We start from the raw sequence: 27942 nt of genomic DNA on the forward strand, positions 1-27942 counted from the left end.
GTCTTTCTGTGATCTGTCAAATTAAAAAAAAAAATCTTAAAAAAAAATATTAACTCATTTTAAAATAAGTTTATCCTATGGTTTCTTGCCTCTTAAGATACACAAAATAATAAAATGATTCCAGAATCTTCAAAGTATGGAACTCTAAATTTGGACTAAGCCTGGCTCAACACCAGCTAAGAGAACTTCTTTAAATTTTCTACCTTATAACTATAAATCAGATATCTTTTTTCCTGAACATTATATGTTTATCTCATGTTTAATTTCAGAACTTCTATAACTTTAAAAATTTATTTATGAAAATGAAGAGCAGTGGGGGGAGGGGCAGAAGGAGAAACAGTGTTATGCAGACACTCAGCAGAATCCATCATGGGACATGATCTCATGACCCTGAGATCACGACCTGAGCCAACACCAAAAGTCAGATTCTTAACTGACTGTGTCACCCAGGTGAACCTCTATGACCTATTATTCTATCTTCTTCTACAATAAGCTTTTGTTTAAAAATTTACTCTCAATATAAAACTTTACAATTGCTAATTTTTTGTTGTCAAAATTTAATTATAATTCTAATTTTTTAAAGGAAAGTAATACATTTTTCAAATTTTTAATTAATAGATTTATTTATTTATTTTAGAGGGAAGAGAGCCAAAGCAGGGGGAGGGGCACAGAGAGAGGGAGGGAGAATGCCAAGCAGATTCTACACTGAGCAGGGAGTCCAATGTGGGGCTCAATGCAGGGCTTGTTCTCACAACCCTGAGATCATGCATGACCTGAGACAAAATCAAGAGTCAGATGCTTAACTGACTGAGCCGCCCAGGCACACCCCTAAGTTTTTTTTGTTTTTGGGGGTTTTTGTTGTTGTTGTTGTCATTGTTGTTTTTTGTTTTTTGGGGTTTTTGTTGTTGTTGTTGTTGTTTAATTTTATTTATTTATTTATTTATTTGTCAGAGACAGAAGGAGAGAGAGCGAGCAAGCACAGGCAGACAGAGAGGCAGGCAGAAGCAGAGGGAGAAGCAGGCTCCCCGCCGAGCAAGGAACCCGATGTGGGACTCGATCCCAGGACCCTGGGATCATGACCTGAGCCGAAGGCAGCGGCTTAACCAACTGAGCCACCCAGGCGTTTGCTGTTTTTAAAGATTTAATTTGTTTATTTGACAGAGAGAGAAATCATAAGTAGGCAGAGAGGCAGGTGGCGGAAGGGGTGGGGGGGAAGCAGGCTCCCCGCTGAGCAGAGAGCCCGATGCGGGGCTCGATCCCAGGACCCCAGGATCATAACCTGAGCTGACAGCAGAGGCTTAATCCACTAAGCCACCCAGGCACCCCAGCCCTTAATTTTTTATTTAAGTTATCTCTGATCTCTACACCCCATGTGGGACTCGAACTCACAACCCTAAGATCAACAATCACACAGTCTTGCAACTGAACCAGCCAGGTACCCTTGTAATTCTGAAGTCACTTATGTGGCATTATAAACTAGCACGCCTTTTATTCCATCACTCAAATTACTGATAACATGGGACACTAACCAATTCACTAAAAATCTGTTTCAAAATCCTAGACCCATTATAAGTTTAAGCATAATTTTTAAGTATATTCTTTAAATGTTTATTCTTTATTTCTAGAGCTGGTGTTTGAACGTGCTATGCCAGTAATACATCACCCTCTTAAACTAACTACAAAATTACATTATCCAGAGGCACCTGGGTGGCTTGGTTAAGCATCTACTTTAGGTTTGGGTCGTGATTCCAAGGTCCTGGGATTGAGCCCCTTGTCAGGCTTCCTGCACAGTGGCGAGCCTGCTTCTCCCTCTCCCTCTGTTCCTCCCCTGCTCTCTCAAATAAAAAATTAGACATTATCCATTCTACATGAAATTTCACTAGACATTTACCTTTTTCAGAGCATACTTTGGGTCTTCAGGAAGAACCATTATTATCCTGCCATCAGGATATTCAGCCAAAATTCTTTCCTTTTTCCAACCCTAGATATAAAACATATGAATTAATTTTATGTTATCATATTTCATTTATCAGATTCACATAGAAGAAAAATATATTGATGTATCTAAAAACTGCAAGTATGGAAAAATATTCTCAATGTTTAACTAATAAGATATGAATCAGCTATTTTGTTAAGCATACAGTAGGTACAATGCAAACTAGTTTCTCTATACTACTCATTCAGAAATCTAATACCATATAATATTCTTATCATTTCCCATGTTAAATTAATTTTGAAAATCACACACCAAAAACAAGCCCCTTAAAGTCAGTGATTCCCAGAGCCTAAAAGATAACTCTCCCAGTTTCCTGAGAAAAGAATTTAACTCATAAATTTCTTTGGAACATGGTTACCTCCGCAAACACACACTCATGGTTTTATGTCTGGCATGCCAAAGACCTCCAGGAGGTTTTAAATGAACTGATTTGCATGCAATAGCCCAATATGTAGTAAGGAATAGTTTTTATTCTTATTGATCACAACTATCAAAGTCACAAGAAGGAGACTAGAAAAATATAACTACCTTCTAAGAATCTAATAGGGAAGGAGAAGCTACGTTGTGTGTATCTGAAGTTAACATACTCAAAAAAAGAGAGGTAATAAACTCTTCTTCAGATCCACACTCGTGGTGATTAATGAGCAGAACCTGCATGAAAAAAAAAACAAAACAAAAGCCACTTAAATCTAGTAAGATGGGACTGAACCAGAGGTTAAAACTAGGAGCTTTGAAGTTCATAATAAGTACAGAAGGAATGAGCTTAACTGGTTGTTTCATTTGTCTTACCCAACCAACTCTACATTAAAAAAAAGAAAAGAAAAAAGGCCTTTCAAGAAGCAATACGTACTTCTACTAGAGAAAACCATGATCCTGAGATCTTTTAAGACTATGAAAGCTCAATAAAACCAAGAAAAAAGTAACTACATTTTTAAAAAATATTAAAGCAAGTCAGAGAAGAAGCTGATTTTCTTAAACAATTTTGAGTGATTTTTTTGAGGAAAGGGGTAGGGATCTTGGGGACAAAAAGTCTAGTAATATGCTTGGTAAATGTAACAAAACAATCTGAAGTATTTAAAATGAGAATTTTTTTTAAAACATAGAGCACCCAAAGATAAAGTAAACTTCAGGTGATTATGATTGGTTAAAAAGTTCTCAAGATCTGGGACGCCTGGGTGGCTCAGTTGGTTAAGCCGCTGCCTTCGGCTCAGGTCATGATTCCAAGGTCCTGGGATCGAGTCCCACATCGGGCTCCTTGCTCAGCGGGGAACCTGCTTCTCTCGCTGCCTCTGCCTGCCTCTCTGCCTGCTTGTGTGTACTCTCTCTCTCTCTCTCTCTCTCTGGCAAATAAATAAAATCTTAAAAAAAAAAAAAAAGTTCTCAAGATCTGAAAAGGAGCAGAAACAATAGCCACAGAAGTAATTTCTTTACAAATTAGAAATTAAATATGAATTTAAGTAAACAAGTTTTAAAACATAAAGAAGGTATCACCTCTTAAAAAACAAATTTATATTACTATGTTAATTTGGGAAATGCTTCTAAAATAAACCCATTTTCAATAAAATGAAAAAGGAGACTTCTCATTTCAAAAGTTGAACTACAAATTCAATGAGGAACTGGAAATTTTAAGTAACCTCCACTTTTAAGAAAGTCTTAAGTGCCTGGGTGGCTCAGTCAGTTAAGCGTCTCCCTTTGGCTCAGGTCACGATCCCATGATCTAGCCCCGCGCTGGGCTCCCTACTCAGTGGGGAGCCTGATTCTCCCTCTCCCAGTCCCCCTGCTTGTGTTCTCTCTCTCTCAAATAAGTAAATAAAATCTTTAAAAAATTTTAAAAAAGTGATAGTTCCTGAGCTGAATTATCAAAACAAAATAAGAAGAAAGAGAGACTCCTGAGTGGCTCAGTCAGTTAAGCTTCTGCCTTTGGCTCAGATCATGTTCCCAAAGTCCTGGGATCAAGTTCTGCTCAGTGGGGAGCCTGCTTCTCCTTCTGCCTCCTACTCCCTGTTTTGTGCGTGCGCACTCTCTCTGACAAATAAAATCTTTAAAAAAACAAACCAAAACAGTTCTGGGGTAAAAATTCAGGGTTTAAGGGTGCGTGGGTGGCTCAGTCAGCTGAGCAACTGCCTTCAGCTCAGGTCATGATCCCAGGATCCTGGGATAGAGCCCCGAGTCAGACACCCTGCTCAACAGGAAGCCTGCTTCTACCACTCCCTCTGCCTGCCATTCTGCCTGCTTATGGTCTCTGTCAAATAAATAAATAAAAACTTAAAAAAAATTTTTCAGGGTTTAAAGCCTTGTTTTGTTGTTACTAGCTATACGACCTTGCGCAAATCACAAACTCTGTTTCCTCATCTAGGCTATGTACAAAATAGCTGTCATCACCTCCATCACTTAGTTTTTAAGAGGGTTGTATTTAAAATAATTTCTCAGGGCTCCTGGGTGGCTCAGTGGGTTAGGCCTCTACCTTTGGCTCAGGTCATGGTCTCAAGAGTCCTGGGATAGAGTCCCACATGGGGGCTCTCTGCTCGATGGGGAGAATGCTTCCGCTCCCCCCGCCCTCTGCCTGCCTCTCTGCTTGTGATCTCTCTGTCAAATAAATAAATCAAATCTTTAAAAAATAATAATAATAATTTCTTACACAGAGTAGTCACTCAGGAACTTCCATTCTACCTTCCTAATGATACCAAACTAAGATCAGCACACTACTCTAAGAAAGCACAGGTTAATCAATAAAGTTCCCTAAGTTAAATACAACATCATGGACAGATGAAAGAAGCATGTTGGCCATGCCTGGCAAATAACATACTCAAGACATTTATAGGCCTCAACTGTGGTTATCTCTTTCTTGGAGTTAATAACCACACAATCCTCCTGACTTTAAAAGGTTTAGATAAGGGGTGCCTGGGTGGCTCAGTGGGTTAAGCCTCTGCCTTCAGCTTGGGTCATGATCTCAGGGTCCCAGGATCGAGCCTCATGTCAGGCTCTCTGCTCAGCTGGGAGCCTGCTTCCCCCTCTCTCTCTGCCTGCCCCTCTGCCTACTTGTGATCTCTCTCTCTGTCAAATAAATAAATAAATTTTTTAAAAAAATGTTTAGAGGAGACTATCTGCTGCTTGAAACTGAGGCAGAGGGAAAGATTGTAGGGGAAGGGTACATACAATTTAGAGGAATAATCAAACAGTGATAGCTTTCTGCAAAAATATAAATTCCAATGCAGTGCATTTAAACTTCTCACCTTTAGCTCTAACATGTTACAAACATCCCTCTGCTAATGAGTGTATTTTCCAAACCCCAAATTTTCTTAATTCACCCATCTGGCTGTGAAAGCTTTATATTCCTAATAGCAATCAATGATTATTTGTTGTTCCTTTGCCACTGTACTTACTCGAAACTTAAGAATCTAAAGAATGGAAAGGATTTCTCCTCTTTTCCCATTTAAAAAATATATTAATCAAAACCAAAACACATTAAGTGGCAGATACACTGATGTATACAATTGTCAAAATTCACCAAACATTTAATTTCTGTGCATTTAACTGTATGCAAATTACACCCCAATTTCATACTAATCACTTCAATACTAACTTTATACTAAAAACTTTAAATACTGAAGTTCATACTAATCACTTTAATAAAAGGCTGAACAAGAATACCCATGGAAGAATACCCTGAGAAATAAAACCAACAACCAGCTTTTTAAAAAATTACCAATATTTTAAGAAAAAAGACATAGACGGAAAACTTTTAAATTAAGAGAGACCTAAGAGATATACCAACAAACGCAATATATGGATCTTAATTCAAACAAATGAACAGTACAGAAACTGTACTTGGAGAGCTTTGAACTCTAAGGAAACATCTGATATTAAGGAATTAACTGATTTTTCTTAAGGCGTGGTTATATTCTTTAAATAACTTTTATGTAAAAAACAGTAATCTTTTCATCTTTTAAATGAGTGATTTAGTTTTTTTCCTTTTAGCTTGTCTATATTTCCTAGTTATTCTACTTTTGTAAAATGGTGTAATAAAGGTATTAATATACTTAACTATCCCAAGCAGCTGGTTTTAAGTGCGTGTATGGACCTGTGTGTGTGTGTGTGTGTGTTTGTGTGAAAATAATCATATATTATCAGCATTACTGATAGAGATATGTTTCTACTCGGTGTGACCTTCACTGAACTATGAAGTATGAAGTCAAATAATTAAATGGCAATTAGGTGAAAAAAATTCAGTCAATTCAAGAAATATGTACTGAACACCTACCATGTGTGCACACCACTGATCTAGGGAGCACCAAAAAGAGATAAAGACTTTAAAAATCAGTGATACCAAGATTCAAGTCCAGACTCTGCTATTTACTAGCTGTGTTGCCTTGGGCCAATTACTTAACCTCTCTAAACCCTCATTTCCTTGCCTATAAAATGTATATAAAAACTGTAATACAGGGGCACCTGGGTGGCTCAGTGGGTTAAGCCTCTGCCTTCGGCTCAGGTCATGATCTCAGGGTCCTGGGATTGAGCCGCATCGGGCTCTCTGCTCAGCGGGGAGCCTGCTTCCTCCTCCTCTCTCTCTCTCTCTGCCTGCCTCTCTACTTGTGATCTCTCTGTCAAATAAATAAATAAAATCTTTAAAAACTAAAAAAAATTTTTTTAAAAACTGTAATACAAATTTTTTGAGAAGCTGAAAAAACATGATAAAATACTAAGCACAGTGCCTAACACAAATAATAAACACCCAATAAATAATATTACTATCATTATGGTAACAGCGTTTTCTTGTAGGTTTTTTCATCTGTGATACTCTTTTCTTTTTTTTTAAAGATTTTATTTATTTGAGAGCAAGCGAGTGAGCGAGCAAGCCCATGAGCAAGGGGAGGGAAAAAGGGACAGGGAGAAGCAGACTCCCTACTGAGCAGGGAGCTGGACATGGCACTTGATCCCAGGACTCTGGGATCGTGACCTGAGCTGAAGGCAGATGCTTAACCAACTGAGCCAACTCAGGTGCCCTTATCTGCGATACCTTCACCAGATCATTTCTGATCTAGCTCCTCATCTACCTCTTCAAGCTCCCTCTCTTGAAGCTTTCCTAACACATGACCCAGTCATGGGTCATAATACTTAAAATATCCCAACTTTTACACCCATTATTCTTCTAGTCCAATACCTCTGCTCTACACTCTCCTGGACACAAAGGACTCCTAACTTGTCCTTTCCGACTCTACTTAAGTATTAACCTCACTTTTCCAACCTTTGTTGGATATCCTTAAGCTCTATCTTCAGACAGTACCCTGTATGTATTACTACTGTAGCACTTTCCGTATGATTTAGATATGTTTACTTATCTGTCTCTTGTGTTGCCTGTAATCCTACATAATGGAAAAAATGATCTTTTTAGTAGTAATTTTTAAAATTTAATAATAATTTTAATAATAACTTTTTAAAAATATTTTATTTATTTATTTGACAGACGGAGATCACAGAGAAGCAGGCAGGGAGAGAGGAGGAAGCAGGCTCCCCGCTGAGCAGAGAGCCCGATGCGGGGCTCGATCCCAGTACCCTGGGATCATGACCTGAGCTGAAGGCAGAGGCTTTAACCCACTGAGCCACCCAGGCGCCCCTTAATAATAACTTTTTATTTTAAGATTTTATTTATTTACTTGAAAGACAGAGATCACAAGCAGGCAGAGAGGCAGGCAGAGAGAGAGAAGGAAGCAGGCTCCCTGTTGAGCAGAGAGCCCGATGTGGGGCTCGATCTCAGGACCCTGAGATCACGACCTGAGCCAAAGGCAGAGGCTCAACCCACTGAGCCACCCAGGTGCCCCTTAATAATAACTTTTAAACTATGGAATATAGTAATGAAGTTTGAATAACAAATAGCGTAAAAAATTACCTCATAAGACTTTTTTAAACTTTTTACAGATTAAAAAAAAAAAAAAACAAGTGAAAAAGGTTTAGTTAACTTGCTATGGTCACATAACTAGTAAGAGGCTCACTAGAAAACCACATCTTTCTAATGTAATTAAAGCTCACTATTTTGCCGCACTGATCTCAAGAATCTTAAAAACTGAATAGGAAAAATACATAATACAATTATCTGTAACAGAAGGTGCAATCCATATACTTCTATGGTTGAAAGGAAGTTTTCCTTGATTCAAACTCAACTTTTTATGTTTCTGAATCCAGAATTAGTCTTACAACCAATATGCATATTTAATACATTTCTTAATTCTAAAAAACAGAAGTTAACAAATTGAAGCATGAACTTCCAAGAGAAAGCAAGTATTTTAAAAAGTATTACAACGATTTTGAGCCAAGAAAAACCCTTTTGGGCTTAAAGAGAAACCCAAAAATGTTTCACAGAAGGGATGGTATTTCCCCTTGAAGAGTATGATGAGAATGGGAAGGCATTCCTGGTAGAAGAATGTACAAACTAAAAACTAGAGGTGGAAAAATTAAAGCAATGCAAAAGACAATGAGTGTATCAATTTTGCTAGAGAAGAGAATTTATAAGGAAATGAGAAATACATTTACAAGGGCAGACAAGAACCAATAATGCTGGCTGGGCCATGAATGCCTAGTAGAAATAGGGAGAAATCAAGAAAGATTTTAGATAAGCAAAAGTCATGACTGTACTTGAACCAAATGAAGATGAATTTGGCAGCTGTATATAACAGGCAGGATGGACAACAGCAAAAACAAAAATATATATACGTCATAACATGGATGCCAATTTCGTATTATAAAGAAATGTGTCTTGTCACTTAAAACCTTTGTGTTTTTAAAAATTTGAAAGAATACAGAAGATCATCTGAGCGGACTTTAGTTTAAAACTGGGGTCAACTGATTTCTCTGAGCTAAATTATAATCATATACACAATATATTTTGTTGGAGTTCAAATAAAAAGCAAAAACCTACAGTCTACTATAAAAGGACTCTAGAGCTAATTTCATTACTTAGTACCTATGTGATGTTAGGCAAATACATATCCTTCTTTCTGCGTTATTTCCTCATTTATAAATTAACTGTAACTACTTCATGATTTGCTAAAAAAAATAAGGAGTTCTATATAAGTAAAAAGTTGGATCAGCCACTGGTAGACAGGAAGCCTTTAATTAATGTCATTTGTGTTGTGTTATTGTTATTATTGTATCTCCTACATATAAAATAATTTATATAGGAATTTAAGTTTCACATTGGGAAAATCTGACTCTATTCTAAAGACACTTTATGGACTTTTCATTTTTTAGATATATTACGACAGCAAGATTTTTCTGGTTTCCTACAATATTTAAGCTGAATAAGTAAAAGCTAGAACCCCTGAAAACTTCTAGTCCTCCAGTAGAATTATTTGTTTTGGTAAATCCTGTATTCTAGGACCAATTCTCTTTGATCTAGGAATGATAGAAGCTACAGGGATCTGGAGTTTTAGGATGCCTAGGTTGTCGAGGTTTTATAATGAAAAACACCATATGGACCATAAACTACAAAAGGACCAAGACCTCATTTGACACACCACTACATCCCAAGCTCAGAGCACAGTAAATCAAGTACATTATAAATATTTATTTTTGAAAGGATGGTACATGCTTGAAGAATCAAAGCCTCTCTTTATGAAAGCAAAAGCTTAATCCTTCTGTGCCTGTTTTGCAATCCGTAAGAGAGGAATGAAAACTACTTCAATGGTTAACAGTGAATTAATTTAATACTTACAGAATACCTACAATAATTAACTACAACTGAGAAACTGGAAGGTTGAGAGGGGAATAATAGAAGCATCAAGGAGTCAAATGTTTATAAATACTAAAATTAAAAGCAGGGACACCTGGGTGGTTCAGTTGGTTAAGCCACTGCCTTAGGTCATGATCCCAGGGTCCTGGGATCGAGCCCCGCACCAGGCTCCTTGATCAGTGGGGAGCCTGTTTCTCCCTCTCCCTCTGCCTGCCACTGTGCCTGCTTGAGTGCAAGCACGTGCTCTCTCTCTCTCTGACAAATAAATAAATAAATAAGATCTTTTAAAAAATAGAATTAAAGGCAACTGACAGAACTTAAAAATAATAAAAATTGGAAGAAAAGATTTTACCCACACATTTATATACAGCTTCCTAAATATAAACTATACATACATAGCTTGATTTATTTCAGTTACACTGTAAACACTCAGACAAAAGTGCTTTATCACTGGAGAATGGGACCAGAAAGAGAGAAGAGGTAAGGAGGCTTTCACTTTTCATTTTCTATCTAGTAATTATTAGTAACATTTTCATTTCCAAGTATATATACTGCTTTTCAAAAATTTTTAATAAGTTGAAGAATAAAAAATTTGAAGGCCACTCTTTCATTTACCTAAATTATAATTTTTTTAAGGAAAAGAATATGAAAAGAAAATTTTCTCCACAGAAAAAGTTTGAAGAACAAGTGCCCTTAAAAGAACAAAGTATTTAATTTTTTTTTTTTTAAGATTTTATTTATTTGACAGAGAGAGACAGTGAGAGAGGGAACACAAGCAGGGGGAGTGGGAGAGGGAGGAGCAGGCTTCTCGCCAAGCAGAGAGCCCGACATGAGACCCAATCCCAGGACCCTGGGGATTAGGACCCGAGCTGAAGGCAGACGCCCAACGACTGAGCCACCCAGGCGTCCCTAAGTGTTTTTTCTTGTGGGTAATACAATGATAATATATAATTTAAAAATTTCACAATAATGCCTTTTCATAATTAAAGACCATATGAAACTGAAATGCAACTTTAAAAATTATTTTGGAGGCACCTGGGTGGCTCTGTCAGTTAAGTGTCTGACTCTTGGTTTTGGCTCATATCATGATCTCAGGGTCATGGGCTCTGCCCTCAGCAGGAAGTCTGCTTCAGATGCTCCCCTTCTGCCCCCATGCTGGCACATGCATGCACATTCTCTCTCTAAAATAAACGAATCTTGGGGCACCTGGATGTCTCAGTGGGTTAAAGTCTGTGTCTTTGGCTCAGGTCATGATCTCAGGGTCCTAGGATCAAGCCTCTCTGCTCAGCAGGGAGCCTGCTTCCTCCTTTCTCTCTGCCTATTTGTGATCTCTGTCTGTCAAATAAATAAATAAAATCTTTTAAAAAAATAAAAATAAAATAAATGAATCTTTAAAAAAAAAAACACATTTTGAAAAGAACCCAAAGATTTAGAGAGGAACATCTATTTTTTAAGTTACTTCCCATTTCTCAAACATCCTGTTATGTACATTTTTTATTAATAATAAATTTGTCTCAGGGAATGGTGAAAATGAAGTCCTAAGAAAAAGGTTTTCATGAGAGATGCTTTATTATGTTCTAAACAGCATAACATTTTCCCAGATAAAATAACAGGGTATTTTACTATATGGTGGTAACTTTCTTAACTGATCTCCACTTAAGTAACTTGCTGGATTAACTAATACTCACTTTTCCCTAGGTAAAAGAAACTAATACCTGGAGCACATGGACAGACTCACAACGAGTAAACTACCTTGTTATTCCACACCTGAGTGAGACAGGATTACCAAGTATCATTTGTTCCTAAACTTATTTATTCCAATTTATTATTTTTTTAAAGATTTTATTTATTTATTTGAGAGAGAACACGCACAAAGGGAGAGTGAGAGGGAAAAGCAGACTCCCCAGGGAGCAGGGAGCCCTACAGTAGGGCTCAATCCCAGGGCCCTAGGATCATACCTTAGTCAAAGACAGATGCTTAACCAATTGAGCCACCCAGGCACCCCTATTTATTATTTTTACTATAAAATGTAATCAAGTATTAACTAAATAGTAGAAAGATAGTTGTTTTAATGAGCATCAATAGACCATGCTGGCAAAAAGCAAAATAGGCCAAGTGTCTTTTAAAAATCAAAAATATAACAAGAATAATTCTATACCCAGATTCTCAGATTGCTTTGCAATGTTAAGCTCTTGCTCTATTTTTTTTTTTTTTAAGATTTTATTTATTTATTTGACAGAGAGAGACACAGCAAGAGAGGGAACACAAGCAGGGGTTGTTGGAGAGAAAGAAGCAGGCTCCCTACTGAGCAGGGAACCCGATGCAGGGCTCAATCCCAAGACCCCAGGATCACGACCTGAGCCAAAGGCAGACGCTTAACAGCTAAGCCAACCAGGTACCCCACCGACTAACATTCTTGCTTTAAATTTGAACCTGGTACCTGGACTACAGCTGTCTACTTTAAGGACCAAGAAGTGGTCCTGAAGCCAGAAAGTCAATACCTTAGGAGTGGCAAGCACTGACTGAGAAATAGCCAGCACTCATGATATGGCTAAACTGCTGGATGGAACAACCCTGTAACTACACACCTCCGGACTTCTTAATATATAGCCTTATGATAAATCATAAAAGCTGCTATTTGGGTATTCTAATATCAAGGGTCCACCTGAATCAGCTTTTCTGATTAAATGACCTAATTCTCCCAATTCTGTCAGTTAAAAAAACTTCTATTGTAATTACAATATCAAAATCTACTACGATAGGAGTGTTTCTCATAAGAAATCCTTGGGTCACACCTCATACAAAGTCAAACTAGAGGAATTATGAGTCTCTCTTCTCTCCTATCATTCTCAAACACCACGGAATCCTATATCGGTCTTTATTAGGCCTGACCTATTTAGTTAAGCACTTTTTAACATATGTAATAACTTTCCAGAATGTAAGAAATATTTTATTTGATGTAAATCTTACCTCAAGATTATGTGGGGCTTAGGGCACAAGTATACTGACCTCCTCAATATTGGTCATAATTTTTTAAAACTCATGGTCCAAACTCCCCTCACTCCTATACCCAAATATAAATGGAGCCTCCATTATTGAAAAATGTTCTCAAAATGTACAGCTGTGGGAATTACATTCCCAACTAGGATAAAGCAGGTCACAGTAGATCATTGTTCCTCTTTTAATAAGAAAATAAGCAATAAACTCAAAGTTACGTTTTCTTTAAAAGCATTGAAGAACTATGGATTGACTTCTAGGGATGAACTAACCCTTCCTAGGTGAGCAGAGACCAGCAGCTATTTTTATCCTAAGACACTGACCACACCTGCAAGCATGAGCAGGAAAGAAAGAACTGCCATAGGCAGAGGAAAAGGAGAAGAGTATCCTGCTGGGAAAGAAAAAACAAAATTTTAATGGCTAAGTGAGTTAACATGGTTATCTGAAATATGGAGGAGCTTCAAACACAGAAAATTCTCTACCAGTTCTCTCACAGGGACATCTGCTGAGTTGAATTGGAAGGTGTAATGAGTTAGGTTTAGTGTAGTGAAGTTTAGATAAAGTTTAGATCCTCGATTTCTTCTGAAGAGAGGCACCTGATCCCAACCTCAAAACATTAAAAACCAAAATGTATGGGAAAACAAACTAAAATTTCATCCCGATTCCATTCTTTTTTTTTTTTTTTTTTTTTAAGTAAGCACTATGCCCAACATGGGTTTTGAATTCACAACTGTGAGATCAAGAGTCACATACTTGGGGTGCCTGGCTGGCCCAGTCCATAAAGCATGGGACTCTTGATCTTGGGGTCATGAGTTCAGGCCACCTGTTGGGGGTAGAATTTACTTTAAAAAATAAAATAAAAAAGTTACATGTGGGGCGCCTGGGTGGCTCAGTGGGTTAAAGTCTCTGCCTTCGTCTCAGGTCATGATCCCAGGGTCCTGGGATGAAGCCCTGCCTAAGGTTTTCTGCTTCAATCTTAAAAAAAAAAAAAAAAAAAAAAGCAATTGCAATGCGACAGAGACAAGACAGTTTTCAACAAGTGTTGCTGAAACTGGACACCCACATACAAAAAAAAGTTAATTTAGGTATAGACTTCACACCCTTCACAAAAATTAACTCAAAATGAATCATAGAACTAAATGTAAAAAGCAAAACTATAAAACTCCTGGATAATAACAAAGAAGAAATCCACATAACCTTCAGTGTGGCAATGACTTTTTATTTTTTTAAATTTTTTAATTTTTAAGATTTTATTTATTTGACAGAGGAAAAGAGATCACAAGTATGCAGAGAGGCAGGCAGAGAGATGAAGGGAAGCAGACTCCCTGCTGAGCAGAGAGCCCAATGTGGGGCTTAATCCCAGGACCCGGGAATCATAATCTGAGGCCAAGGCAGAGGCTTAACCCACTAAGCCACCCAGGTGCCCCGGCAATGACTTTTTAGATATAACACCAATGGCACTGCACTTCATTAAAATTAAAAAGTTCTACTCAGGGCACCTGGGTGGCTCAGTGGGTTAAAGCCTCTGCCTTCAGCTCAGGTCATGATTCCAGGATCCTGGGATCGAATCCTGCATGGGGGAGTTCTTTGCTCAGCGGGGAGCATGCTTCCCCCTCCCTCTGCCTGCCTCTCTGCCTTCTGTGATCTCTGTCAAATAGATAAATAAAAATCTTAAAAAAAAAAAAAGTTCTACTCTACAAAAGACACCATCAAGAACATGAGAAGATAAGCTGCAGGCTAGGAAAAAATATTTATAAGAGACAGTTGATAAGGGCTATTACCTGAAAGATATGAAGAATTCTTAAAACTCAACAATAAGAAAACAACCAACCAAACTAAAAAGTGGGCCAAAGACCCATACAAACACATCACTAGAGAAGATATACAGATTGCAAATAAGCATATGAAAAATATTCCCCATCATAGGTCATCAGGGAAATACAAATTAAAATGAGATACCACCACACGCCCATTAGAACAGCCAAAATCCAAAACAATGACAACACCACAGGCTGGCAAGGAGGTGGAACAAGAGGAAATCTCATTCACTGCCGGTGAGAATACCAAATGATAGAGCCACTAAGGAACAGTTTGGCAGTTTCTCATATAACTATATTTACTCCTAACATACAACCCAGCAATCACATTCCTCAGTATTTATAAAAAGGAGTTCAAAATTTATCTCCACACAAAAGCCTGGACCTGCACATGGCTGTTCATAGCAACTTTATTCCTAATTGCCACAACTTGGAAGCAATCAACAAGATATTCTTCAATAGGTGAATAGATAAATAAAATATAGAATATGAATTAAATAGATAAATGAATAACAGAATATTATTCAGCACTAAAAAGAAATGAGCTATCAAGCCATCAAAAGATACGGAGTAATTTTCTTTTTTTTTTTTTAAGATTTTATTTATTTATTTGATAGAGATCACAAGCAGGGGATAGGCAGGCAGAGACAGAGAGCCCGAAATGGGGCTCGATCCCAGGACCCTGGGATCATGACCTGAACCGAGGGCAAAAGCTTTAATCCACTGAGCCACCCAGGCGCCCCAAGATACGGAGTAACTTTAATTGCATATTACTAAGTGAAAGAACTCAATTATGAAGAAAACTATACACTGTATGATTCCAACCATATAGCATTCTGGAAAAGGTAAAAATAGGCAGACAGTATAAAAGATCAATTATTTTCCAGGAGTTAGTAGGAAGGCAGGGGTAAACAGGAAGAGAACAGAGGATTTTAAGGGCAGTGAAACTTTTTGTATGATACTAGTATGGACACGTGTCATTATAAATTTTTCAGACCCCATGGAACAACACCGAGTGGACCCTAATAAAAACTATGTACTCTGAATAATAATGGTGTGTCAGTATAGGTTCATCAATTTTAATAAATGTATTGGTATGAGGAAACTGAACATGTGTGTGACGGGGAAAAAAGTAATATATGGGAAGTCTCTGTACTTTCTACTTAATTTTGCTATGAACCTCTATTAAGGGGCACCTGGGGGGCTTACTCAGTTAAGTGTCTGCCTGCCTTTGGCTCAAGTCACGATCCCAGAGTTCTAGGATCAGGCCCTGCGTTGCACTCCCTGCTCAGCGGGGAGCCTGATTCTCCCTCTCTTTCTCCCCCTCCCCAGCCCCCACTTGTGCTCTCTCTCATGCTCTCTCAAATAAATAAATACTTTTTTTTTTTTTTAAGCCTATTACCAGAGGGGAAGGGAGGGAAAATGAAATCAGAAGAAATCAGAGATGGAAACAAACCATGGACTCTGGGACCCAAACTGAGGGTTACAGTGGGAGATGGGAAACCAGGTGATGGGTATTAATAAGGAGGGCACATGTGGTAATGGGCCCTGGGTGTTATATGCAACTAATGATTCACTGAACACTCTATCAAAAACTAATGATGTACTATATGCTGGCTAACTGAACATAGTAATAAAAAATTGTTTTTATCAGCACAGAAAAAAACAATAAATAATAAGTCTATTAAAAATAACTTAATGAGACCATGGACAGAACTGGGAAATTATGATCCAAGATCAAAAAAAAAGTCAATAGAAACAGGCCCAGTGAAACTCACATGTTTGAATCAGCAGAAAAGAACTTGAAAATTTCTGTAATAAATGTTAAAGATTTTAAAGGACAAGATGCACAAACCACGGGCACCTGGGTGGCTCAGTCAGTTAAGTGTCTATCTTTGGCTTAGGTCATGATCTCAGGGTCCTGCGATCAGGCCCTGCATTGGGAGCCTGCTTTTCCCTCTCCATGCTGCTCCTCCTGCTTGTGCTCTGTCAAATAAATAAATAAAATCTTAAAAAGAAAAAAAAAAAGAAGATAAATGAACTATGTGAAAAGAATTTCCACAGAGAAACCGAAACTTCCAAAAATGTACATGCTGTACCAGAAAGATTAGACTTATTTTTATATATAAAGGAAAATAAATCTTATGTAAAATTTCAAAAAGAAACTAAAGAAAAACCACTGATATAAGATGATCTATAATAACCTTTTACATATAAGAAAAGTAGCTAAATTACTTTTACTACTTTTCTAATTGAGGAATGAACCATGTCAACACCTAAATTCAGTCAGGTATACAATTCTAAATGCAACATACTTAATAAAGCTTTAACTGCTAGTGAATTCAAATTTGGACTGCTTTTACGTATTTCGAAGTATGTTAATAATAGTCTTATTTTGCCTAACTTCTATCAAATATACACAATATATTTAATGTCCCCTCAAAAGATATTTATAGTATCAATTCCCAGTCAATAAATATCAGAGTTGCCAAAGCCCAGAAAAATTTTCTGGTGTAGTATTATTTTTATACAAGATAACTGAGACTCAAACACTCTTGTTGTGCAGCTTCCAATCAAATCTACTCATTTGTAGAGCGCCTACTGCACATTGGCAGGTGCTATTCAAGGACCCTTCTCTGACAAAGCTTCTACTCCAGTGGGAGAAATACCAAACAAATTTTCAGTGTGGAAAAGGATCAAAAGAAGACACTAATACTGCTGGAGTAGAGAGAGAGGGAGCCACTTTGTATTGGGTGTTCAGGGAGGGCATCTCTGAGATTTTAAGACCTAAATGAAGAGAGCTGGTGTAGAAGATCTGAGAGAAGAAAAGTCCAGGAAAAGGTAAAGTAAGTACAAACACACTAAGAATGAAATGTAGCTGGAGTGGTTCAGGAACAAAAGAAAGATATGTATGAATGCAATATAGCACGTAATGGTAAGAGTGTTGAGAAGCTGGAGTATATGAGGCCTTGATGCCACAGTAAACACCCTGGATTTTAGTCTGTGTGTGATGAGAATTTGCTGAAGAATTTTAAATAAAGGAAGGATATAATCTGATTTAAGTTTTTATGGCTGAGACAAAGACCATAATGGAAGCTGGGAAAGCAGTTAGGAGGCATAACTAGGCAGGAAATGATGACAGCTTGGTTTAGAGTAGAAGCAGTGGACATGATAGAAGTGGAAGGATCTGAAATCTATTCTGAAGGTGAGATTTACTAATGTTAAGTATAGGAGTATACTTTGAGTATACTTCTTTGAGTATATGGAGAGCAAAAAGAAAACTGAAGGATCATTCTGAAGTTTTCAGTCTGAGGAAATAAGTTAAATGGTGGCACCATTTCCAGAATGGGGAAAAACAGAGGAAGAACAGATTAAAAGAAGTTTTTACTTGCCACTAGATACATTATAGGTTTTCCCTCCCCTAGAGTTTGTAAACTCTTTTTAAAAATGTAAAAGCTTGGGGTGCTTGGGTGGCTCAGTGGGTTAAAGCCTCTGCCTTCTGCTCAGGTCGTGATCCCAGGGCCCTGGGATCGAGCCCTGCATTGGGCTTTCTGCTTGGCAGGGAGCCTGCTTCCCCCTCTCTCTCTGCTACCTCTTTGCCTGCCTGTGATCTCTGTATGTCAAATAAATAAATAAAATCTTAAAAAAAAAATGTAAAAGCTTATTGCATATAACATTCATTCTAAAGGCATTTTTCCTCCACTACGTGGCTCTCCATACCGAAGCAAGATTAATTTCTGACTAAGATCTGGAAGTGCTGCTCCCATTCTATATTTATTTACCACAATATTCTATGTCTTTAAGATACAACAAAGTAAAAAAATTAAAAATCAGGGTCAGGGAAAAGATAAAAACTTGAGAAATAAAATGTTTGGTAATTTTTTTTAAAATAATTTTTATGTAACAAATTTCTACCTGTTTCTAAAGACTATTTCTCAATTTTCAACACAGGGTATGACAGCCTTACCTTTAAGCAGAGAAACTAAAGGAAACTCAGACCATTCTCTGACCTGGCTCTCAGTCCCTCCTACTGATGCCAGAGTACAGTTCTAAAGACCAATGCAACTTTGCTTCAGATTCCTTTCCCATTCCCAAGATTTTAAAATCTCTATTCCTGGAGCACCTGGGTGGCTCAGATAGTTAAGTGTCTACCTTTAGGTCAGGTCATGATGGAGCCAGGTATCAAGCTCCCTGCTCACTGAGTGAGGAACAGTGCTTTTTCTGAGATATTTATCAGTATCTTTTATTTTTTACTGAAGTATAGTTGATACATAGTGTTATACTACTTTCACGTATACAACATAGTGATTCAACAAGTCTATACAACAATTCCATGCATTATGCAGGGCTCACAAGTGTAGCTATCACTGGTCACCATACACTATTACAATACCATTAATTATATTCCCTATGCTGTACCTTTCATCCCCATGGGGAGAAACAGCATTTTTACTTTGATGATTTAGTACTACGATACTAGAAGAGTATAGCTTAGCTCTACAGCCAATCAGAAATCTGTCAAATCTTTCCTCAGTTTTTATCATCAATTTCCCCTTTTCTACCAGTGCCATAGTAATCCAATACCACACACACCACTACATGTACTACCTTCTCCTTTTATGTCACTAAAATATTATTTCTCAGAGTGCCTGGGTGGCTCAATCAATAAAGCGTCCGACTCTTGGTTTCAGCTCAGGTCATGATCTCAGGGACATGAGACTGAGCCTAGCCAAGCACAGGGCTCTGAGATCAGCACAGAGCCTGCCTGAGATTCTTACCCATCCCTCCCCCTCCCCGTCCGCCCCCCCCTAAAATAAATCTTTCAAAAAAATAAAATATAAAAATTTTTTAAATATTTTTCTCCCTACATTCCACCAAAATATCATTTTTAACATTATTTAAACTTAACTATATCATTCACAATGCTCAAATTTCAATGTCTAAAAGAAAAGAAAGAAAAAAGCCCAAACTGGCATCAAAACCAAAGTATCACAATCCAATCTGATGCATTTTTCTGGTCTTATTATCTATAAAAATCTCTGATTCAACAAGAAAAAAAATTTACTCATTATTCCCCACAAAGATGTTAAGTTTTCTTATTAGCTATCAATAATAGATGACCTCCTAGTGTCTGTCCATTAAAAAAAAAAAATCAAATCTTAACTTTTCCTCACCCATGGAAACAAAACTTCTGATCACTGCTCTACCAAAGTAATTACCACTTCTAAATTGTAAAGCTAATTATAATTAAATTTAAATAATACTGACTTACTGCTTTAATAAATCTCTTATTGTTAACTTTTCATTTCTTTCGGGCTTTGCTCCTAACCTTGAAAGCAAGGGCATATCATACACCCTGAAGTAGAGCCCTCCACAGAGCCTTCATTCAGTCAGATGTTAATTAATTCAAAAGAGATTAGGAACAAGGAGGAAAAAAGGATTAAGTTAGAAATTTCTCTGCAAAGAACCCAAACATGATTCCTTGGCTACATTACTAAAAGTTCAAAATACAGCTGAATTGTGGATAGGCTCCAGGCTTGGCAACATTCCTCAGTGTTCTAGGGGGAGTTTTTCCTGCTTTCTCTTCAAACCCTTAGCACAGAGTATATCTCCAGCTGATCAAGGAAACTGAAGTGTTTATAGGTCAAAAGCAAAGTCCAGGCTTCTCCTGAAGCATTAACAAGCTCCTTCCTAAATAGCTTCTAGTAAGTTAGATAAAATGCACTTCCTCAAATGGCATCAATGAGGCAGACAGGGTACTATGAAAAATAGAGAGCATCATAACTTTCCCCTACCCCTACCAAAGAGGGTAAGAAAAGGAAAAAAAAACAAAAAAATTAGCCAGCCAAATAAAAGGCTCTGTGGGCATCAATTTCTACAGTGACTAAATATATTTATGATTTTAATCTTTAGAAAAGGTCTTTAGTCATTTTTAGCTGTTAGAGATTATTACCATGTCTAAGGGAAAATTTTTACCCTAAAGAAAAGCTATTTATTTTCTTTAAAATGTTTGATTAAATTTAAAAAGTAAAACTCACTGGGATTTAATTTATTCTACTTTTAAATAGTTTTAAGTAGATCAAACCTTTATCTCCAGTCCTGGAACACTATTCACTTAAAATTAATTAAAACCAGAACACCAGGGGTGCCTGGGTGGCTCAGTGGGTTAAGCCTCTGCCTTCGGCTCAGGTCATGATCTCAGAGTCCTAGGATGGAGCCCAGCATCGGGCTCTCTGCTCTGCGGGGAGCCTGCTTCCCCCTCCCTCTCTGCCTGCCTCTCTGCCATCTTGTGATCTCTCTCTCTGTCAAATAAATAAAATCTTAAAAAAAAAAACCAGAACACCAAATGACTTCTTTTCTATGTGTTTCTTTCCAGGAAACAGAAAAAGACAAAACTCATATTTTAAAATTAGATGTTTTCTCAAACACCGTAAAAGTGCTTAAACTTTAATTATATAAATTTTTAAAAAGAAAGGGGGGAAAGTGCTTAATGCAAAAACACAATACTGCTCATTAAATGCACAAGAATGCAAAGCACATACTAGGTACCCAATAAATGTTTAATGTCCCAACCCCAAATCCAGAGCTCTGATCACAGCAGAACTTTAACATAACATTATGTATCTTTAACATAATACATATATTTTTATCCTCTCTCCATACACTAAAAAAGAATGCTACAATATTTTGGAGGAGTTTCTACTTTAGACTACATGTATATAACTACATTTGAAAACAGCAAAAGATATGGATATTGATCTTGATGTTAGCAAAGGATGGCCAACTGCTAAACTCAATTCCTTCTCTTGAGCTTATTTCAAAAACAATAAAATAACCCATAGCTCTGTCCCATCAAGGTCGGAGGAGGGGTGGTTAGAAGGAGGAATAGGGCTGGGGCAGGAATCAATCTTTCTGAAGTTAGTACACCGTTTTATAGCTTTGCAAGAGCCAGAATTTGTTTAAAAGGTGATGACTCCATCTCACTCCATAAACCAGCTTCCAATGATACTGTGGAAGCACAGAGTACATATTTCCTTATCATTTTCATTACTGTTACTTCAGATGAAGAATAAAGCCTTTTAAACCTAACATAAAAGTGATCTCAAGAATCAAAAGATGTAAAATGAAAACTCATTTAAACTAACTTCTACCAGATTTATGTATAATAAATAAATGTTTTTGCCCCAAGTATTCTATTAACTTAGCTATCTGATAGGATTATTTGTTTTCAAGTTGTAAGGATATTAATATAGTGAAATTGGAAAAGTATAAATTCCAAACAATAAATCAGTATCTAGCTATAAATATTTAATGCCCAAACAGCTTGTACTGCATTTAGTTAAGTGACAGAAGGGGGTGTGTGTGGAAAAGACAGATGTAAAAAGGAGTATAAAGAATCACCACAGTAGAGAACCAAAAAAAAGAAAACCCTGTATTGGGTAGAAATAACTAGATAAATGAAACAATAAATATGAACTCTTCAACCAAAAATAAAAATACAAATTTAAGTGAAGCCAATAAAGATCTTTAAACAATCCAACATCTGTTGCTTATGTAAAAGCCTATATGAAATGAATGGGTGATCTCAGTTCAGATATCCTGGAGGTCTTATTAATGTGAGTGTACAGTACTGAAGGTAACATGTATAGAATAAAAACAGATTCCATTTCAGATATGGGTAAACAGCAATTACATTAAATTACTATTTTCACAAGATATCTGAAATGGTTCAAAATTATTCAAAATTTTGCCATTTCCAGAAATAACTATTAAATAATACCCACTGTACCTCAAATGCACATATATTAATATATACTAAAACATATTAACTTTGTGGCATTTTTTTAAAGTATACAGCAAATTCTGAGATTTTAACCTTCAATAAATTTTTCTTTTTTAGTTTATCATGAAAAACTCTCATGATAGCAAAGAGAAGGTAAAGAAAAATTCCAAAACCATCTATTTGTATAATAGTGTATCACTATCAATTTTCAGAAAAAAAGTTATACTAAGCTATTATAAATATTAAACAGGCTTATCAACAGCTAATAATTAAAGAGAATTTTAAATACTCAAGTTGAATAGCATTAATTGTTAGAAGAGATGAGGTACAATAACTGCTTTAAAGACGTAACTTAAAAAAATCCCAAAATATAAACCAGGTAGAATTAAGTTAGCTGGTTTTATGTCTGGCTTTGTTTTAATATAAGCCAGTATACATACAAGGGCTTTGTATATATGATCATGTACTAAAAACAGAAATTTTTCAATGTCTTAAGTTTTGCAATTCATCTCTTTAAGATCCTGACCTAGCTATCTGATACTTCATTTTAGAAGTCATAAACTCCACTTACCACATATTTTACAGCACTTATAAACTGGTTATGGAAGAGCAGATGCTGTGTTTCATCTTCTGGATTTGAAGCTGTGTAAAGCATGCCACAAACATTACAGGAAACTGCTCCAAATCTTTTCTGTCCTGCATCCTATTTATAAAAAACAAACAAAAAGGTTTTTTTCCCTCCCAAAGGAATAATTCCAGAACTTCAGCCTCTAAAGCTATAATGGGAACATAATGTGAGAAATATTTAATCTGTAATAAAAATTATTCAGTGTTGATTAAAAAAGAAGACATTAATCTATGAAATCTAAGTATAATTTTAAGAACTGTTTCCATTTTAAAAATCTGATCACTTGCTTCACAGCATTTAATAACTGAAAAAAACTGAGAAATATCTTTTAACACTACAATCTCTGTTCTAAAGTGCCAAACAGGAAACATTCTATAAATAAGAACATAGACACATTCTATATCTGCAATAATTACACTGTTAAAGCTTAAAGGAAATAGTTTTTCACAGACCTGTATTTTTTAATGTCTTAAAAGTATGTTCTTTTTCATTGGGGAGGGTATGTGCTATGGTGACTGCTCTGAAGTGTGTAAACCTGGCGATTCACAGACCTGTACCCCTGGGGATAAAAATATATTATATGTTTATTAAAAAAAAAGTATGTTCTTTTTAATGGTTTTGTTCTAGCCTGTAGATACTAAAGAGTATTTTGATGTCACTAGAAACTCCGGAGAAAAGGTAGTATTAATTTTTTCTATTATCTTTATATTAAATAAGTACAAAGTACCATCATCTACTCTCCGGTAATTCATACTTGTGCTATAGAATACTAACTGTTTACAAAATGTTTTCTATTCTTGTTCTTATTCAAGAAGAAGTTTTCAGCAGTGTGATCTAAGTCTAAGAATAATAAGCTAATAGAGGTGCCTGGATGGTTAAAGCCAGTTAAGTGCCTGATTCTTGATTTTGGCTCATGTCATTATCTCAGGATCGTGAGACTAAACCCCACATTGCACTCCATGCTGGGCGTACAGCCTGCTTAAGATGCTCTCCCTCTCTCTCCCTCTGCCCCTCCACTAGTGCATTCTCTTTTTCTCTAAATAAATAAAAATAAACTTAAAAAAAGAAAAGGAATAAACTAGGGCACCCGGGTGGCTCAGTCAAATGTGTCTGCCTTTGGTTCAGGTCATGATCCCTGGGTCCTGGAATCGAGCCCATATCAGGCTCCCCTTTTTCCTCTTCCTGTCCCCCTGCTTGTGCTCTTTGTCAAATAAATAAACTATTTTTTTTAAAGAATTGATTAATGATCCCTTTACTCTTTCTATTCTAAACTGTGCAATTTGAATTACTACAAAAAAAAAAAAAAAACAAGATCTAAGACAACAGCATCTCTAGTGTCTCAGAATTAGGATCAAGTAGCAAAGAGAAGTCAAATGGTAAATAAAAAATTGTGTATAGAACTTAAGGGAAGTTCAGGCGCCTGGGTGGCTCAGTGGGTTTAAGCCTCTGCCTTCAACTCAGATCATGGTCCAGGGGTCCTGAGATGAAGCCCCACATCGGGCTATCTGCTCAGCAGGGAGCCTGCTTCCTCCTCTCTCCATGCCTGCTTCTCTGCCTACCTGTGATCTTTGTCTGTCAAATAAATGAATAAAATCTTTAAAAAAAAAAAAGAAAAAGAACTTAAGGGAAGTTCATTCTAAAGGATTCAAACTATTCACAAATTGTTACATGAAATTTCAGGCAGCTAGAATTTTTTTTTGTAATTGTGGTATGACATACATAATACTTACTATCTTAACGATTTTTAAGTGTACAGTTCAGTAGTGTTAAGTATATTCAAACTGTTGTGCAACCAATCTTCAGAATTATTTTCATTTTGCAAAACTGAAACTCTATACCCACTAAATAGGTTCCCAATCCACTTTCCTTCCCAGTTCCTAGAAACCACCATTTTACTTTGTCTCTAAATTTGACTACTCTAGGCACCTCACAGAACTGAAATCATACAGTATTTGTCTTCCTGTGACTGACTTATTTCACTTAGCATAATGTCCTTAAAGTTCAACCATGCTGTGGCATGCCAGAGTTTCTTCTTTTTTTAAGGCTGAATAATATTCCATTTTATGTGTACACCATATTTTGTTTATCCATTCATCCTTGATGGATACTTTGATTGCTTTCACCTTCTGGCTATTATGATTAATGAACACCAGTGTACAAATATCTCTATAAGCAGGCAATACTCATAGTAATGAATAAACATCTCTTCCTTGGTTTCTTAATTGGTACATGGGAAATAATAGTACCTACCTCATACTTTAAAAACTAAGGCTTAATTAAGTTAATATGAGTGGAATACATAAAATAATGTATTCAAAAAGTATTAGCTACTATCATCATGATCATTAACATCACCATCAACTCTTGACTAGAAGTACAATCCACAAATGTAATTTTAAATTTTCTAGTAGCCACGTTAAAGGATGCAAAAACAAATATGTGAATTTTAATATTTTGTTCAACAAAACATATCCCAAATATTATAATTCCAACATATACTAAATAGAAAAAAGAACTTATTAGTGAAATACTTTACAATCCCTTTTCTGTATTAGTCTTTAAAATGTAGTAAATACATTTATACTTATAGTCTATCACAGTTCTGATGAGCCACATTTCAAATACTAAATGGCCACATGTGGCTACCATACTGGTCAGTGAAGCTCTAGATTCTACTATTCTTATCCTGTTTCACTATCAATTAACAACAGAAATGTTATTAAATCTGATGAAACATTTTCCTGATTAAACTTTCTCAAAATTTCCAGATAATTCTTAATAAGTAATTCCCCTATATTAGAGTTAGCATTAATAATCTATTCCAAAAAATCCTACTGACAATGTTGAATGGAAATACAGTAAATTTTCCTATTATTTTGGGCCCCTTTATTTTTTTATAGTGTGCTCACTCATTCAAATTAGATTTTTAATCAAACAAAATATCTCCCTCTGTTTTACAACTTGCCATCAAACTGCAGAGTGGTTAAGTTCTATTTCAAATTAACTATTGATTTATCATCCAATGAAACCGTTTTAAAATTATAAAATTACACTAAAATACAGATATTTAAAATCATTTTATGCATTAAGCTCCATTTTTTAATATTTAAACCAACTACTAAAACAAGGTACATATTTAAGAAAGTAACAAATGATAAAATACACAAATGTAAAATAAAGTATCAATCAGTCCTGAATAAAACTAAAAGCATGGAGATTTTGAGTTTTTATTTGTGACAAGAGGGCTTCACTACTGGGCAGCCAGAAGGGCATTTGTAATGATACCAAAATTATTTCCATAATGATTTATGGTGACACAAAAGGCTCTCTGAAAAAAGGTTGAACTTATTCTTTAACAAAGTGCATAAGTAAGATGGTTACTATAACCCTTTGCCAAAAAGGTGAAGTTGGATACTTACTATGATCAACTGTTTTTCATCAACTTTATCTGTTTCTTTTAGTTTCAAGTCCTTTGGAATTGTTATCTCCAAACGGGAATTACACTTAGTCCAAGAATGATTTGGTGGTGTCTCCCTTTAAAAAAAAAAACCAAAAAACAACTTTTACTATACAACACTCACAGATTTCAACAGTAAGGGGGAAAAGAATAACCTTTTAAAAATCAAGGGGAGAAAACCCAAGAAAATTACCAATTTTCAACAAATAAAAAACTGCTGTACCTACTATAATTTGAGTAAGTTTTAAGGTTTTTTTGGTAATTTTTAGCCATCTCAGTTACTACAGTTTGTCCTAAATACGGCTTTCATAATCTAGAAAGCAAAATAACGCAGATTTAATTTTATTCTGATATTAAAGAGAATGGAATGCTTTTAAAACATTTAAAATACTTTTACATGTTGATAATAAATAATACTTCAAGCGATTTGCAGAAAGATGCATTCTCAAAACATGGTTGCTGGAAGTATCAAAAGACACACACTGGAGGAAAATATAGCAATGCAGGTTATATGCTAGAGCTATAAACTTATCCTAGATATAGTAATACAAATGGGCAAAGATGCTTCTGTGTACTGCAGAACTTTTTTTTGGACAGAAATTAACTAGAAACAACCAAAATGTCTACAAAGTGGAGAGCTGTTAAATAAACAATGGAATATTCACACAGTAAAATCTAATACAGACTTAACAGAATGAGGTAGTTAAGAAAAGATGCTACGGGGCGCCTGGGTGGCTCAGTGGATTAGAGCCTTTGCCTTTGCCTCAGGTCATGATCTCAGGGTTCTGGGATCGAGTCCCACATCAGGCTGTCTTCTTGGCGGGGAGCCTGCTTCCCCCTCTCTCTGCCTGCCTCTCTGCCTAGTTGCGATCTCTGTCAAATAAATAAATAAAATCTTAAAAAAAAAAACAGATGCTATATCAGGGAAATACAAATCAAAACCACAATAAGATACCACCTCACACCAGTCAAAATAGCTAAAATTAACAAGTCAGGAAAAACAGATGCTGGCAAGGATGCAGAGAAAGCAGAACCCTCCTACACTGTTGGTGGGAATGCAAGCTGGTGCAGCCACTCTGGAAAACAGCATGGAGGTTCCTCAAAAAGTTGAAAATAGACCTACCCTACGACCCAGCAATTGTACTACTAGATATTTACACTAAAGATACAAATGTAGTGATCGAAGGGGCACATGCACCTAAATGTTTATAGCAGCAATGTCCATAATAGCCAAACTATGGAAAGAACCTAGATGTTCATCAACAGATGAGTGGATAAAGAAGATGTGGTGTGTGTACACACACACACACACACACACACACACACAATGGAATACTATGCAGCCATCAAAAGAAATGAAATCTTGCCATTTGCAATGACATGGATAGAACTAGAGGGTATTATGTTTAGCGAAATAAGTCAATCAGAGAAAGACAATTATCATATGATCTCCCTGATATGAGGAAGCTGAGAAGCAATATGGGGGGTTTAGGGGGTGGGAAAAGAATAAATGAAACAAGATGGGATCAGGAGGGAGA

General features: G+C 36.3%; 1 protein-coding gene across 7 annotated transcripts in view; it reads right to left on the minus strand.

Annotated features, from left to right (window-relative positions):
* Positions 1–27942, minus strand: part of ESCO1 (establishment of sister chromatid cohesion N-acetyltransferase 1) — an 86036-nt gene that overhangs the window by 8622 nt on the left and 49472 nt on the right. For 6 of the 7 annotated variants that reach the window (XM_059409320.1, XM_059409316.1, XM_059409318.1 and 3 more), the window contains 3 exons: positions 26367–26481; positions 22891–23022; positions 1892–1981 (listed from right to left, as the gene is read on the minus strand). In XM_059409320.1, coding sequence (XP_059265303.1) covers positions 1892–1981; positions 22891–23022; positions 26367–26481 — 337 coding nt within the window. Of the gene's footprint in view, positions 1–1891; positions 1982–2524; positions 2648–22890; positions 23023–26366; positions 26482–27942 lie in introns of those variants that run through there. The other variant, XM_059409321.1, reaches the window with a different exon arrangement.

Source organism: Mustela nigripes, chromosome 8 (genome assembly GCF_022355385.1).
Source record: "Mustela nigripes isolate SB6536 chromosome 8, MUSNIG.SB6536, whole genome shotgun sequence".
NCBI classification, from domain to species: Eukaryota; Metazoa; Chordata; class Mammalia; order Carnivora; family Mustelidae; genus Mustela; species Mustela nigripes.